The following is a 15,352-nucleotide window of genomic DNA, read 5'->3' as shown; positions in this document are numbered from 1 at the left end:
GAGCTGTGCAGCTTTATTTCACCTGAAGACTTAGCGGCCGCTGCAGGAGCAGTCAGAACACAAAACATTTATCAACTTTGCCACCTTATTTGGGCACAATTACGATAGTAAAGTCAAAGATCGCTCATCATAGATCACCATAGCAAACATATAACAATAACGAAAAAGTTTGAAATATTGCAGTAATTACCAAAATGTGATACAGAGACCTGAAGTGAGCCGATGCCGCTAGAAAGATGGCTCTTGACAGGGTTGCAAGAAACCTTCGATGTATAAAAAGAAACAAAAAAACCCAGTATCTCAAAGTGCAGTGAAACAAGGTATGCTTGTATATAGATTGAGACTTTTTCTACCTCTGATTACCTAACATAGCTAGCACATGGCAGGTACTCAGTAACTCTCTGAGAATGCAAGTCTATAAAGTCCTTGGTACAATGTTCACCTTGTAGTTTTTTCTTAATTTTTTTTTTAAGTACTCTCTATCCGCCACGTGAGACTTGAACTCACGATCCTGAGATCACCAACCAGGCGCCCCCTAATTTTTTTTTCAGTAATAAGTTTAAGGGATTCCATATCGAAACACATAACTGTTCTCTGTTGCCTGGTACATAGAATGTTGAGGGTTGTATATTTATAGTACTTAGAATGCTGCTCAGCATATATTAGAAATGCATATACTTAATAGTTAATTAGAATTTCTTTAATTAAAAAAAAATTTTTAAAGTTCCTTTTTTTTTTTTAAAGTTATCTCTACACCCAACATGGGCTTGAACCCACAACCCCAAGAGCAAGAGTCATACACTCCTCATACACTCCTCCGACTGATGAGCTAGGCCCCCCAAGAATATTCATAATCAGAAGAGCACAGAGCAGGGGTCAGCAAACTACTGCCAACCCTGTTCTGTCTTAAAACACTTAAGCTAAGAACGGTTTTTACGCTTTTAAAGGATTGTATGAAAAAAAAAAATCAAACCGTATGTGGCCACAAAGACTAAATAAAATACTGTCTGACCCTTAACAGAAAAGGTTTGCCAATCCTTTATATAAAGCTTTCTAAGCATTATAAAATGTCAAATTTATGACTAAGTAAGGGCCATTTGATTAATTGGTGAGGGGAGATGACAAATCTGTTATTCTTTTCTTGTTCTATGGACTAAACCAAGTTGTCATTTAGTGAAATGGACAGTGGAGAGATGGTAAATGTTTGATAGTTGATAAGATGAATATACTTTGTTCCTGAGTTTCCAAAAACTGTAAGATTTGAAATTAAAGTTTTAGCAGAGATGATGTTGAATGTCAGGGATGCAGAGAATAAGTACTAACAGAAAGACAAAGGGAAGGTGAATAAATGGATTTGTCTTGTTATTAATTGTCATATTTTGGGGGACATTCCAGACTTTAAGAAGCTTCATGAGGCTCGTTTTAAGGAAATGGAGTCCATTGATCAATATATTGAGAGAAAAAAGAAACTTTTTGAAGAACACAATTCATTTAATGAACTGAAGGTATGCTGATAAAATTATGTGTTTTGGGGTTTTTTTTGTTGTTTTTTTAAAGATTTGTTTATTTGAGAGAGAGAGAGAGCAAGCACAAGCAGGAGGCGCAGAGGGAGAGGGAAAGAGAATCCCAAGCAGACTGTGCTGAGCCCGGAGCCCAGCTAGAGGCCTGATCTCAGGACCCTGAGATCATAACTTAAGCCGAAACCAAGGGTCAAATGCTCAATTAACTGGGCCACCCAGGTGCCCCTAAAATTATGTTCTTAATGGGACTGAACTATTTGATTTTATGTTTTTATATTTTAAAGATTTTATTTATTTGAGAGAGAATGAGAGGGCACAAGTAGGGGGAGCAGCAAGGGGGGAAGTAGGCTCCCTGCTGAGCAGGGAGCTGGATGCAGGGCTCGATCCCAGGACTCTGGGATCATGACCTGAGCCGAAGGCAGACACTTAACCAACTGAGCCACCCAGGCGCCCCAAACTATTTGATTTTAATGTCAGTATCTTAGCTAATACAGCTGGTCTTTTATTACTCTACCAGTGGAATGGATTTGAGTTTAATGTATCTTTGTTATCTGAAATTGCTTCCCCCACCATAAGAATTTTCATGAACCCTCAGAATAAAACCAGGAGTCCTCACTATAAGGAACTAATTCCAAAGTGCCAGTCAGTTGTCCCGTTTTCAGCATTCCCACAGTGTGCTTATTGCTTTTGTTGAGGCTGCACTGATTTATGGTGAAGCCATTTTCTTTGCTTGTCTCTCACCTAAAGGATAAGGGAGCGAGTTGTAGTGGCTTACTCACGGGCTTCCTGCTAACAGAGCTCCTGGGGGCCCTTCAGTCCAGGTCCTGCTGGACTTTAGGTCCCGTCGAGTAAGAAAAGGTCATGAAGTCAACCCCGCGGGTGAATTAGAGCAGTGAGTTGACGACATCCTGTTACTACCTTACACGGTCTCTGGTGTTCAAGACGTGCCACATAGAGGACTGGGGACATTTACTTGAGAATTTAATAATACAAACAACCTCCCTGTTTCTCAAAAAGAATTGGAGGCAGTCTTTGGAATTACAACACAAAACAGTATAAATTGATTTGAAAGGGGCAGAAATGAGCACTGGTAGCAGGGACAGTATCTGCTGTATCAGTCAGTTGAGTTCTGCGTTTTCTGATACAAATGCCAACACAGAAATGCACTAGGTGACAAATTCCAAATATTTTTTTTTTTAAACATACATCATAAGTTTCTTAGAAGCTGAATCTAGAGTAGTAACATTCATTTGAACTCTTCATAAAACCACAGCTAACCTAGTTGAAGACACTGTTTATCAGCCAGCTAAGAGCGACAAAGCCAAGCCATGGCATTTGAAGGCCTGCGTTGCTGGATGCTGATGTAACAGCACGGGTGGAGAATCCGAGAAGAGGTACTCCCTATGCCCGTAGTAATACTTGCCTAAATATTAGCGAGGGCCAGGTAGCACTACGCTGACGTCGCACACCTGAACAAGAGGCCCGTGCTGATGATGTACAGGAAGCAGACCTCTAGTTTCTTTTCATTCCTTTTTTTTTTTTTTTTTTTGCATGAGAATGAGCTGTGCCTGCAAGCAGGGCCACTCATTTTCCTTACCACGAAGCTGAGTCTACTTAAATACTTGACTGAAAGTCAAGTTTTCTGTACCACATAATATGGGTGAGTTAATTTTCCAGGCAAAAATTAGGGCAGAACAAGTGCCTCAACACTAAACTTGAGTGTAGCCCTGAAGATGTGTTAAATAAATGAGTAGGTTATCTTATTTTTTACTGATAACCCCACCTGAATGAGTTTAGTTCTAAAATCCTACCCCCACTCCCCACTGTTTAAGGAATAGATCTCTCAGATGGGTTATTTGGGATGATCTATTTGGAAATTGGAAAATAAGAAACCATTACAGTGACTCCACCATAGCTGATAGGAAGTTTTTCTTGACAGTTGACATGTTTTAGGATTGGTCATTGGACGGTGTTGGATAATAATAAATAAGCAGAGATCCTAGACAGAATCATCCTGGCCATGACCGGTCTCTCCTTGACTTTCATGATTAGAGCAGGGAGACCTGTTTGATTTGGTTGTCAAATGGCCCTCTACAAGCAACAGAAATATGGTGCCCCAAGATGCCTGTTTATCTTCCCAATAGTGGGAGTGATGAGTTTTTAAAATCTTTTATTAATGTGAAAAAAATCCCAATTGAATTGGCATTTCTTTGATCATTATATGTATGTTCTAATTGGCTGGGGGGTGGTTTTGTAAATTTGTTTTTTCTTAATTTTTGCCGATCTATTAGCCATTTATATTAATGCTATATATTCTATATTATAAATACTTTCCTTCAGTTTATTTTTTAACTACATTAATGGTGTTTTTTATCTTGTGAAAGATTTTTTCTTTTTTCTTTTTTTAAATTTTTTTAAAGATTTTTTTATTTATTTATGTGACAAAGATAAACAGCCAGCAGAGAGGGAACACAGCAGGGGAGTGGGAGAGGAAGAAGCAGGCTCTCAGCAGAGGAGCCTGATGTGGGGCTCGATCCCATAACGCTGGGATCACGCCCTGAGCCGAAGGCAGACGCTTAACAACTGCGCTACCCAGGCGCCCCTGAAAGATTTTTTTCTTAAATTTATCCAACTTTTCCTTCTAAGGGTCTGTGTTGTTGTTGTTGATTTTGGTCACACCCTGCCTGTTCCAAGATCATAAAAATAAGCTCATATTTATTTGTATTGCTTTTATTATTTTTCCCTATATTTAATCCTTAACCCACTTTTTTTTCGTATATGGTAAGATTGACCTCTTTGTTAGGATTAAACAGGATTTTTATTGCTAAAAGAAAGAGGGATTGGTTACATACATTGCTAACATAAAATGAGTTAATACTACTAGAATAAGTGGCTTAATATTCTACCTGAAAAAAGTCAGATGGGTAAGGGCTAGTAGCCTCATTTCTGCATTATAAGTAGTTCAAAACAAAGATACAGAGTTGGTGGTCCTGACACCAAGTGAACTGTGAGGAGACATAGCATGGAAAGTGGGAATTTGGGGGGAAAGATCGAAGGCAGCATAAAAAGTGTGATGAAATACAACAGTGTGCTTAATACATCTAACCTGGGCTCCTGCCTAATGGTATAGATGTGCATTTGCTAAATATTTCAGTAAGTTTTAACTTTGTGTCACATTAGCATCTCTTCTGCTTGTATGTTGAGAAGTGGACCTACTTTTGAGTGCTTCTATTTCCGAGGATACAATCAGAATTTTTCTGACTTTTGTCTTCACCTTGTCGATTGCAGTTGTGCCACCACTGTTGTCCCTTCACAAAGTTGAATTTCTCTTGCTTGCAAGAGCTTAAACCAGTGATAGGAGGATATCGTTATTCTTTGCGCCCTGATAATGTCTAAAAAATAACCTAAGTGGACCCTCCCCAGCCATTTCAAAGGGAGGGTTTCCCGCCCTCTCTTGTTTGTTTGTTTGTTTTTTAATAACTTTAAGAACCCATTGAGGGGGTTTGTGGGGGCAGGGTTGGAATTATTTGTAGATTCCATGTGCTAAGTATATAATAGGTGGTTCTTTGAGTTTGTATTTAATAAATGGCTTATCATGTTCTCAAAGATACTGTATGTCCAAGAGAAGCTATTTATTCTCCCTTTCTGGCCCTAGGACACTTTTGAGCCACATTCGTTAGTCAGAAAATACCTGGGTTCAGGGGCACCTGGGTGGCTCGGTCGGTTGGGCCTCTGCCTTCGGCTCAGGTCATGATCCTAGGGTCCTGGGATCGAGTCCCATGTCAGGCTCCTTGCTCTGCGGGAAGCCTGCTTCTTCCTCTGCCTGTGGCTCCCCCTGCTTGTGCTCTTTCTCTCTTTCTGTGTCAAATTAATAAAAAAAGAAAAGACAAGACCTGGATCTGTGGCAGCTGAGGATGGCTCTCTGTAACACATGACTCAGCACAACCAGAAGTTACTCCTAACTCGGTCACCACAGCGGTACAGGTGCAAGGAACTGCCCAGCCCCCCTGGTAGGTAGGAAGAGGATGAGGCGGTGAGAAGGAAAGCTAACAAGTGGGGTTAAAAAGTAGGTATGGAACAAGGGGATGAATGGGGGTGCTCTGGAGACAGTGCTAAGAAGCCCAAATTGAACATGGTGCGGTGTCTTTCTGCAGAAGCAGCCCGTCACCAAGGGAGTGGCGGTGACTCCAGTTCCTCTCCGAGGAAGGCTCCCTGTGGCGTGTACGCCCACCAGCCAACGCCGCTCGCAGGGCCGGCCCCTGGGCGCTGCAGGCCGGAGCACCTTGTGTGGCAAGGGCTCCACCAAGCGTTCCGTTCTCTCGGCAACTAAAATGAACGTCAGGTAAGAAGAGCTCCAAAATGTAATCGAGAACAAGGTCTCAAAGCTTTCCTGCGTCCTGTACGTTTCAGGTGGGCGACATCAAATGTTTTAATGTTGATGAAAAAGAAGGCAAAAGAGGATCAGAATGGAGAAATAAGTGGATGGCTTTTATAAGCTCTAACCTTTTGTCTTTAAATTTGTGTTGGATTTTCTTATCAAACCTCTCTACGCTCACATTTGGTTCATAAGTAAAGACAGAAGGTACATATGGATACTCATTCTACTAGTTTTATGTGTGCCTGTAAAGACGTGAGGAGACATTTTTCCACTGACTTAAATGTAAAGTTGAAGCTAAATTCCTACAGAAAATATCTAGATGCAGAGAACTTAATTGACTCGTCCTGAAGTTTTACTTTTGAAACCCACGGGGTGCCGCAGTGTCATGGTTATCCTGTGTCCCACAACCGCTCTATTATCTTTGTACCTTTCCTGACAGCAGGGTAGCCTGCAATTATAACTATCCCAGAAATGAAGATCTTCAGGCCCCCTTTCTTTAATATAGATATTTTAATCTCCCCCCTTTTTTTTTTTAAGATTTTATTTATTTGAGAAGGAGAAGCGAGAGCGCATGAGCAGGGAGGGGGGCAGAGGGAGGAGAAGCACGATCCCTGCTGAGCACGGAGCCTGATGTGGGGCTCAGTCCCAGAACCCCAAGATCATGACCTGAGCCGAAGGCAGACAACCCACTGAGCCACCCAGGCGCTCCTGAAGATTTTATTTTTAAGTAATCTCCACAGCCAGTGTGGAGCTCAAACCTACAACCCTGGGATCAAGAGTCGCATGCTTACCGACTGAGCCAGCCAGGCGCCCTATTCCCTCCTTTTTAAAGGGTGTTTGCAGCATCTAATAGCACTGGTGCCTGGTAACACTTCCCCAACACATGTAATTACTTGATGTCATTTCTAGAGCTTAAAAATGCCCTTAGGTTTGGAATTCTGTTTATCGAGTTAGCATGGAGTCTGAGGTACCTCTACGCGGCAGTTCTGACTGTATTTAATAGTACTGAGAACACCGCGGTCGGGCGAGCCCTCGCTCTACTGCAGTGTTCAGAGCAGCCCGGACTTCACAGCGCCTCTCCCAACGTGCAGGTGTCGTAACTGGGTCATATGGTATTTCATACTAATTTCGGGTGCTGATACAGGATTACTACCACTTTTAGTTTAAGTCCAGAAGGTCTCCTCTCTGAACCCAACCACCACTAGGTACACTTATATCTGTCCTTCCTGGTTTTCACTGAATCTAAGACACCACCAACTGCAGACTCACCACTATTTTATGAACCACTAAGAAAAATCACTGCCAGCGATGATGTTACTAATTACAAAACACATCCCAATTTCAGACGTTAAGATGCATATAAAATACGCATCACAGTCAGTGGAATAAATTTATGGCAGTTTGCTAGGAGAATGAGCTTACGTACCATTTAAATGAATGACCATCTACGAGGAAGACATAAGATCTGTTCCCATCACTTATTTGGTATAGCAGTCTCCTGTTCCGATTGGCCGTCACCAGGAGGAGAAAGAGGGGAGTGCTTAGAGTACCTCCTCAACTGTAATTTGAGCACCACAGGCACTTCCTTGGAGCTCTACCTTGCCCTGTCATTGTCCAAGGCAAGGAAAGCAGAGAATACAAAACCGTATTTTACAAATTAAGCGTTATAAAACATTTATTCTGCAAAAGAGGTTGATTCATGGGACACCTGGGTGGCTCAGTTGGTTAAGTGTCTGCCTTTGGCTCAGATCATGATCCCAGGGTCCCGGGATCCAGCCCCACATCAGCTCCTTGCTCAGTGGGAAGCCTGCTTCTCCCTCTGCCTGCAGCTCCCCCTGCTTGTGCTCGCTCTCTCCTTCTGACAAAATCTTAAAAAAAAAAAAAAAAAAAAAAAGGTCATTCAGTTAACAAGTATATATCGAGCCCTTTCACTGCTTGGTGAGAGGCAGGTGGTTTTGCTCGTGCGCTTGCTATGTTACTCTTCACACAAGCACTCATGTGTGGTACTCCACTGTCCTGTTCAGGTTTTCAGCTGCTACCAAAGATAATGAGCATAAGCGTTCACTGACCAAGACTCCAGCCAGGAAGTCTCCACATGCGACCATATCTGGGAGTACCCCTAAAGGCCAGGCTGTGCTCGGGACATACAAGTTAGAGACCACAACCGGGAATTCTGCTTCTGGTAAAACAAAAGAAAAAACTCTGGTTCATCTTTAATGTGTGTAACTTCATGAAATTATCAAGCATATTTGTTTACTTAAAGCCTCTCCACAACTATAAAATCCAAAGCAAAAATTTCACTGTAGCATATTTTTCATTGTATATTAGGAAAATGCCCAAGACATGAACAAAAAACTGGTATCTGCCTGAGGATACCAGTGTAACTTCATGAAATTATCAATGTGTGTAACTTCATGAAATTATCAAGCATATTTGTGTGTGTAACTTNATTATCAAGCATATTTGTTTACTTAAAGCCTCTCCACAACTATAAAATCCAAAGCAAAAATTTCACTGTAGCATATTTTTCATTGTATATTAGGAAAATGCCCAAGACATGAACAAAAAACTGGTATCTGCCTGAGGACTCCATCTTGTCTCTAAGGAGTCCTAAGATGGTGACCCTCCCTGAAGAGCACTCGGCCCCTTCTTGGGCTCAGAGATTAAAAAGAGAATCACAGTATTCCTTACAGCCTATGACTGGTCCTCCAGGACTGTGAAACTAACAGGATCCCAGAGTTATGGACCAGTAGATTTTTGTAAACCAGAATATGCCATATGGATAATCTGCTACCCACGGCCTACTTCGTCATCACCTACAAGGACCAGGTGGTTTTCAAGAGAATGCTGCAGTAGCAGTACAAAGTTAAAAAAAAAAAAAAATTACAACCAGCAGATTGAGGCCTGGATTAGAACTGAGTATGTCAAAATTCTCCTGAGCGCCCTATTGAACACGTCAGGCAAGAGCCTTGATCACACAGAAAGGCTCGCCAACTCCCGAGACTAGAGCAATCCAGCAGGAGCTTCAGACCAGGGTACAGTGTCAGTAATCGTCAGCGTGCAGTCTGTGAGGGTTTCTTCATACCTTAAAGATAAGAGTGAGGCGGACAGCTACATTTTAAGCGGGTCCAGAGGTAGTGGAAACAGTAAATTTATGTGATTCTTCCTTTAAATGAGCTCTCTCATTCCCGCCCTAACCCTTCATCTTAACACCAGCAGCAAGCACATGTTCCGTGTAACATTCTCAATCTTCCTAAGGTATGGGAAGAAAGGCGCCTGGGCAGAGGGCAGTGCTACCAATGAAGGGGACTGCCTGAGATGGGACTGTGTTATTTTACAGAGAGCTGAGGTCACTGAGTAGCAGCCACTTACCTCATAATGACAAAGGACTCAAAAATGCTCAGAGAACATAAGACAGAAGCTAAATGTTTTCCAAATTGTGAGCTTTCTCATAGTAATTCAGGGGTGTGCTCGTTGGGATGGGATAGTTTTTTCCTCCAGTTATCAGATACGAATCTTATGTAATGGAAATCAAATTATATGATTTTTTTTCCTATGATTTGCTTCATTCACTCAGTTTGTGTCAAGAATCATCCATACTGATAAATGAGCTATAAAATGTGTGCATTTTCACTGGTATGGATATACTTCAATTTATGCATTTTACCGCTCGTTGACCGCTGGGTATTTCCAGCTTTTGTTATTATAGTGTTATGACCATTCTTAACCATGTCTCCTGTATACGGGTAGAGCCTCTCTAGACCTCGGGTGCACTGGTGTGTAGCGGGGCTGCAGTTACCGTACGGGTTGAACTGTACCTATTGAAACTATGCTCGGCATTGTGGACAGCCCCTGCTCCCCTCACTGCCAGCACCTGATAGCGACACAACGGGATCACTTAAGCACAGGGGCTTTGTGCTCTTCTCATTTAACTGAGTGGTCCTAGATCTTGGTTGCTTATTCATATATACACGCAAGTGCTGACATTCAACAAAAGCCTAAGTACAGCCTGTGATGGGAAAGCATTGCAAAATGTGCCCGATACATGGTGCCCAACTATAGCAAAAATTTGGCTTACTGAGTCCTATCATTCTGGTATATTAACTTTATGGTACAAAAATTCACATTTTTAAATAACTGCTTTTATTAAATAACCAGAGCCATAAATCTTTTCACCTATATGTGATGATTAGGTTCCTTGCAGGCTTTATATCTGTGGATGAAAATGTTACTACTAACATATTTTTAAAGGGTGAATAATACCAGGGACATGGCCTGAAAATTTACCCAATTATTTAAACAAGATTTTCAACTCCCAGCTGATTCTAGGAAATATCCTAATATTGAGACTATTTGGGAAGGTGCTCACAAGGGAAGCAAGTCTCAGTGGTTAGCTTTCCTTGGTTATTCTTTTCTCCCTTTTCCTTTTTAACCCTACATGTTTGAGACTGTCCACAGAGGTGATATTTTTAAGATTGAGACATGGTACTTCAGCAAAAAACTGTATAGGCCTTTTTTTCCTAATTAAGCCCTGGGGTTTCGTTCCTTGGTTTTGTAGTTGTTACTCCATTCAAGCTGACAACTCAGGCAGCACAGACTCCAGTCTCCAACAAGAAGCCAGTGTTTGATCTCAAAGCAAGTCTGTCTCGTCCCCTCAACTATGAGCCACACAAAGGTACGTGCGGATGTTCTGAGATACAAGATGTGCCAAAGACTGAGAATTAAACAGTTCTACATCTGAGGATGTGAAAAATTCTAGTGCCTCAGCGGAAAGCCGTACTTGACCACCTAGAATTTCATCCCCCTGGGTCCACAGGACCCATGATTTAAAAGACTGCCCACTAAGCAAATACTAAATAACCAATTCACTTACATTTTTGTTAATCAAAGATGTAATTTCTAATCAGTGTTAAAGAAATAATAAAACTTCAGGCAAAAATCAAGAAACTTGGAAATTGGCTTGTTTTCTTTACACCTTTCAAAGGATCCCAGGCTGGAATCCACCAGTCCAACAACCTGGGACATTTGGCTATATAAATGCCCATATAAATTGGGCATATATTAAAGTATCTGTATATCCATTTAAAATAACAATACTAAAAACAGCAACAACCAATACTTTTTGTGGTCTTTCAGTAATTCTAGAATTACTTTTTTTTTTTTAAAGATTTTGTCAGAGACCGAGCATAAGCAGGGGGAGAGGCAGGCAGAGGGAGAAGCAGGCTCCCCGCTGAGCAAGAAGCCCGATGTAGGACTCAATTCCAGGACCCTCAGGATCATGACCTGAACCTAAGGCAGAGGCTTAACCAACTGAGCCACCCAGGCGTCCCTAGAATTGCTTTAAAACAGTAAGACTTCCCAGGGCACCTGGGTAGCTCAGTTGGTTCAGCGTCCGACTCTTGATTTCAGTTCAGGACATGATCTCAGGGTCATGAGATTGAGGCCCTCATCGGGCCCTACGCTCAGTGCAGAGTCTGCTTGAGATTCTTTCTCCCTCTCCCTTTTCCCCTCCAGGCCATGTGTGCACAAGTGCTTTCTCTTAATAAATCTTACAAACAAAAAAACCTTATTTTTAGGGGAAAAATATAATGTATTTGTGAAATATGGAATTAAAACAAATAAAATTAAACTGGCAAATGGATATAAAAATAAAGTATAAATACTGATAGCAATATAAATAGAAGAATCTTCTTAAATCTTTGTCTCTCCCAAACTAGGCAAACTGAAACCATGGGGTCAGTCTAAAGAAAATAATTCTCTGAAGGAGCATGTAAACAGAGTTAGCTTCTGTAAGAAAACTTACAAACAACCTCCTCTCCAGACTAGGTGAGTACATAATTATCCGGTTCTATGGTTCTTTTAATTTTGAAAGACTATATATAAAAGCAAAGCCTCTGAGATACACAAAGTTTCAGTAATAGTGATTAAGAAAACGGTAGTCGTGGAATCACATATAAAACTTCCTGGGGCGCCTGGGTAGCGCAGTTGTTGAGCGTCTGCCTTCGGCTCAGGGCGTGATCCCGGCGTTGCGGGATCGAGTCCCACATCGGGCTCCTCCGCTGGGAGCCTGCTTCTTCCTCTCCCACTCCCCTGCTGTGTTCCCTCTCTCGCTGGCTCTCTCTCTGTCAAATAAATAAAATCTTTAAAAACAAAAAAAAAACAAAAAACTTCCTGAAGACACATGTGCTTAGGCCCCACCACAGTGGTTTTAATTCAGTAATTGGGAGATGGGGCCCAAACAACTGCACTGTTTCCAAAGCTCGATAGGTGATGAGGAGACCCTGCTCTGACATGGTCTACCAGTCCAAACAGTGTACCTGGATATCCCTTCAGACACCAATCCAAGTGCCCAGGTGTAAATTCTTCAGTCCTACAGAAACCAGGCTTACTAGGTTTCGAGGTCCTACCTAGAAGAAATCCCCGGGTGATCCTCAGAGGCTTCCTTCTGTGTGAAAACCAAAGCCAGAGCTTGCTGTGGGCTATAGCTGGTCCTGGCTGAATTGATTCCCTGCATGAAACTATCCTGACACAGAATTACCCATCATTTGACTTGCCCATATCCAGCTGCCACCAAGACATTTACTAACTACATTTGCTATTAAGATTGTTAACATAGGGGCGCCTGGGTGGCACAGCAGTTAGGCGTCTGCCTTTGGCTCAGGGTGTGATCCCGGCGTTGTGGGATCAAACCCCACATCAGGCCCCTCTGCTATGAGCCTGCTTCTTCCTCTCCCACTCCCCCTGCTTGTGTTCCCTCTCGCTGGCTGTCTCTCTCTCTCTGTCAAATAAATAAATAAAATCTTTAAAAAATAAAATTGTTAACATAGGGGGCTGGCTTAGTCGGTAGAGCACGCGACTCTTGATCTTGGAATTGAGTTTGAGCCCCACATTGGGTGTAGAGATTACTTACTTTTTTTAAAGATTTTATTTGATACAGGGGCGCCTGGGTGGCACAGCAGTTAAGCGTCTGCCTTCGACTCAGGGCGTGATCCCGGCGTTATGGGATCGAGCCCCACGTCAGGCTCCTCTGCTATGAAGCCTGCTTCTTCCTCTCCCACTCCCCCTGCTTGTGTTCCCTCTCTCACTGGCTGTCTCTGTCTCTGTCAAATAAACAAATAAAATCTTTAACAAAAAAAAAAAAAAAAAGATTTTATTTGATACAGCGAGAGTCAGAAAAAAAGCACAAGCAGGGAGAGCAGCAGGCAGAGGGAGAAACAGACTCCCCACTAAGCAGGGAGCCCCACACATGGCTCAATCCCAGGACTCCAGGATCACCACTTGAGCCGAAGGCAGACACTTAACCAACTGAGCCACTCAGGTGCCCCTACTTAATGATTTTTTTTTTTAAACATATTCCTAGCCTTCCCCCCACCCCTCCTGCCAATCCCCAGTCCCTTCCAGAAAAATACAGTGGCTTAGGTCAGCACACCCTGGTTCTAGTTCCAGCACTTCCACCAGACTGTAAGATTTTGAGCCTGACCTCTGACTTCCAAAGGTAGAGATTTCTCATTTAAAACAAATTAAAGTACCGAGGTGCCTTTTGTTAGAGTTCCATGCTTAATTTTAGAATGCTGCATTAACATAAAAAGGGAAATACCAGTTTCTAGCCATTTAACACAAGTGACTTAGAGACGTGGCTTCCATAGACAGCCCACTAGCTAGAGCAGTGTCTGGTAAGAGCGTGTATTATACAGGTATACTGGATTTCAGTTTAAGCTTGAACGTTAGTCTGACAACAGGTGATTTAAAGTGGACTCTTCTGGATCTTCACTAGACCCTAATGTGTACCTATCTCCCTCTTTAGGGAGGAACAACGGAAACAACATGAGCAAAGACGAAAGGAGAAGAAAGCAAAGGTTTTGGGAGCTCGAAGAGGCCTCATTATGGCTAAAGATTAATTTTTTAACATCCTGTAAATAGTACTTTATTCTGAACCCTTTCTTTAATGTAAATATTTTTCTACTGTCTTCCCCACTTTAGTCAAAACTTTTTTCTGTTCTTTGTTCACTATCTATGTAGTATTGGTGGTTTTCTTCACATGCTACATCCCTGAAAAGATGTTATTAACCTTAAAGCTCACTAATTCTTTGAAATGGTTTTCTGTAGTTTTCTGAAACTCATCCTATAGATTCTCGACCTAGATTTTTAATGTCGGGTTCCCTCTGCTGACAGAACTGGAATCCTCTTCTAGACAGAAGCATTTACCTGATGGGAGGTAGTTCTTCCACAAGCTTTAGAACTTGGACCACTACCAAGTTGAGAAAGCCACCTCTTCCTCCTGTAGAGGATCGAGTAGTCTTAATGAAACAGGGAACCAAACAGGTTGGTAACAGCATAAATATTCTACCTATCTGAAGTGTTTTGTTACCCATGCACGTTTGTTCAGACCACTTGATGTAACTGCCATCTGTCACTCAATATATTCTTAAAAACTCTATAGCTCATTCTAGCCTTACTTAAAAATATACAGAGCCATACCGAAATCCGAGGACTGCTGCTTCTAATATGCTTTGTCAGACTTACATATTACTTTATGGAAAAGACTAGAGTTGCTTAGCCTCATAGCCATTTTTGTTGTACCTATGTGGAGCTTCTGAGCTTTGAACTGATTAACATTTTCATAAATGTTTCTTCATGGTGGTAGAGTCTTTGTAAATAAATGTAACAAGTTTACTTGTACTCTCTGTGCATCCTGTCCTGACCACCTCTTCTCACCCTAGGAAGACATGACCACGTCCTCCTCCTGTGTTTTTCACAGCACATGTCCAACTCTGTCATACTTACTGTTCTATGTATGAGTCCACAGAACACTGGCATACTCCTGGGTGCTGAATAAACTCAGCTTGTATTATGAAGCAGCAGAGATCAGATCAATTAAATCACTGCAGCGAGGAAGGTAAAATGGTATAATCACTTTGGAAAACAGGTTGGTAGTATCTTAACTGGATGTCTACCATATTACCCAACAACGGCATGGAACACACTGAAGGTCAAGAAGCATATTACTGTCTACTCCGAGGTATATACCCAGGACAAAGAGAAGCACATGTCCACACAAGAACTTGTAGGCAGGTATTTACAGGAGTATTATTCCTTGTAGCCAAAAAGTAGAGAAAATAGAGCTGTCCATTAATAGATTAAAAATGATGCACTAAAAAGGAATAAAGTACTAATAAAATGTTACAACATGGATGAATCTCACAGATATTATGCTAAGTGAAAAGAAGCCAGACGTAAAAGATCACATATTACAGGCTCTTCTTTGTAGGACATAATCCAGATAAGCTAAACCTATGGAGAAAGTAGATCAACAGCTAACCTGGGGCTGGGAGGGAATTAAGAGTGCCTGCAAGACTGGGGATTTCAGAGGAGAGGGGGTAACAGGGTGATGGGTATTGAGAAGGGCATGTGTTACGACAAGCACTGGGTGTTATACGTAAATAATGAATCACTG

General features: G+C 41.8%; 1 protein-coding gene across 2 annotated transcripts in view; it reads left to right on the top strand.

The window, feature by feature from the left end:
* The window catches only part of NUSAP1 (nucleolar and spindle associated protein 1), a 34,236-nt gene extending 18,995 nt beyond the window's left edge, over nucleotides 1-15,241 (top strand). For both annotated transcript variants that reach the window (XM_019802097.2, XM_002913209.4), the window contains exons 6-11: nucleotides 1,396-1,505; nucleotides 5,675-5,862; nucleotides 7,923-8,080; nucleotides 10,457-10,573; nucleotides 11,616-11,724; nucleotides 13,703-15,241. In XM_019802097.2, the coding sequence (XP_019657656.1) occupies nucleotides 1,396-1,505; nucleotides 5,675-5,862; nucleotides 7,923-8,080; nucleotides 10,457-10,573; nucleotides 11,616-11,724; nucleotides 13,703-13,796 (776 nt within the window). In that variant the 3' untranslated portion in view covers nucleotides 13,797-15,241. The remainder of the gene's footprint in view (nucleotides 1-1,395; nucleotides 1,506-5,674; nucleotides 5,863-7,922; nucleotides 8,081-10,456; nucleotides 10,574-11,615; nucleotides 11,725-13,702) is intronic.
* Nucleotides 15,242-15,352: the final 111 nt, after the last annotated feature.

Source organism: Ailuropoda melanoleuca, chromosome 5 (assembly GCF_002007445.2).
Source record: "Ailuropoda melanoleuca isolate Jingjing chromosome 5, ASM200744v2, whole genome shotgun sequence".
NCBI classification, from domain to species: Eukaryota; Metazoa; Chordata; class Mammalia; order Carnivora; family Ursidae; genus Ailuropoda; species Ailuropoda melanoleuca.
This window is presented reverse-complemented; position numbering and strand designations above follow the sequence as displayed.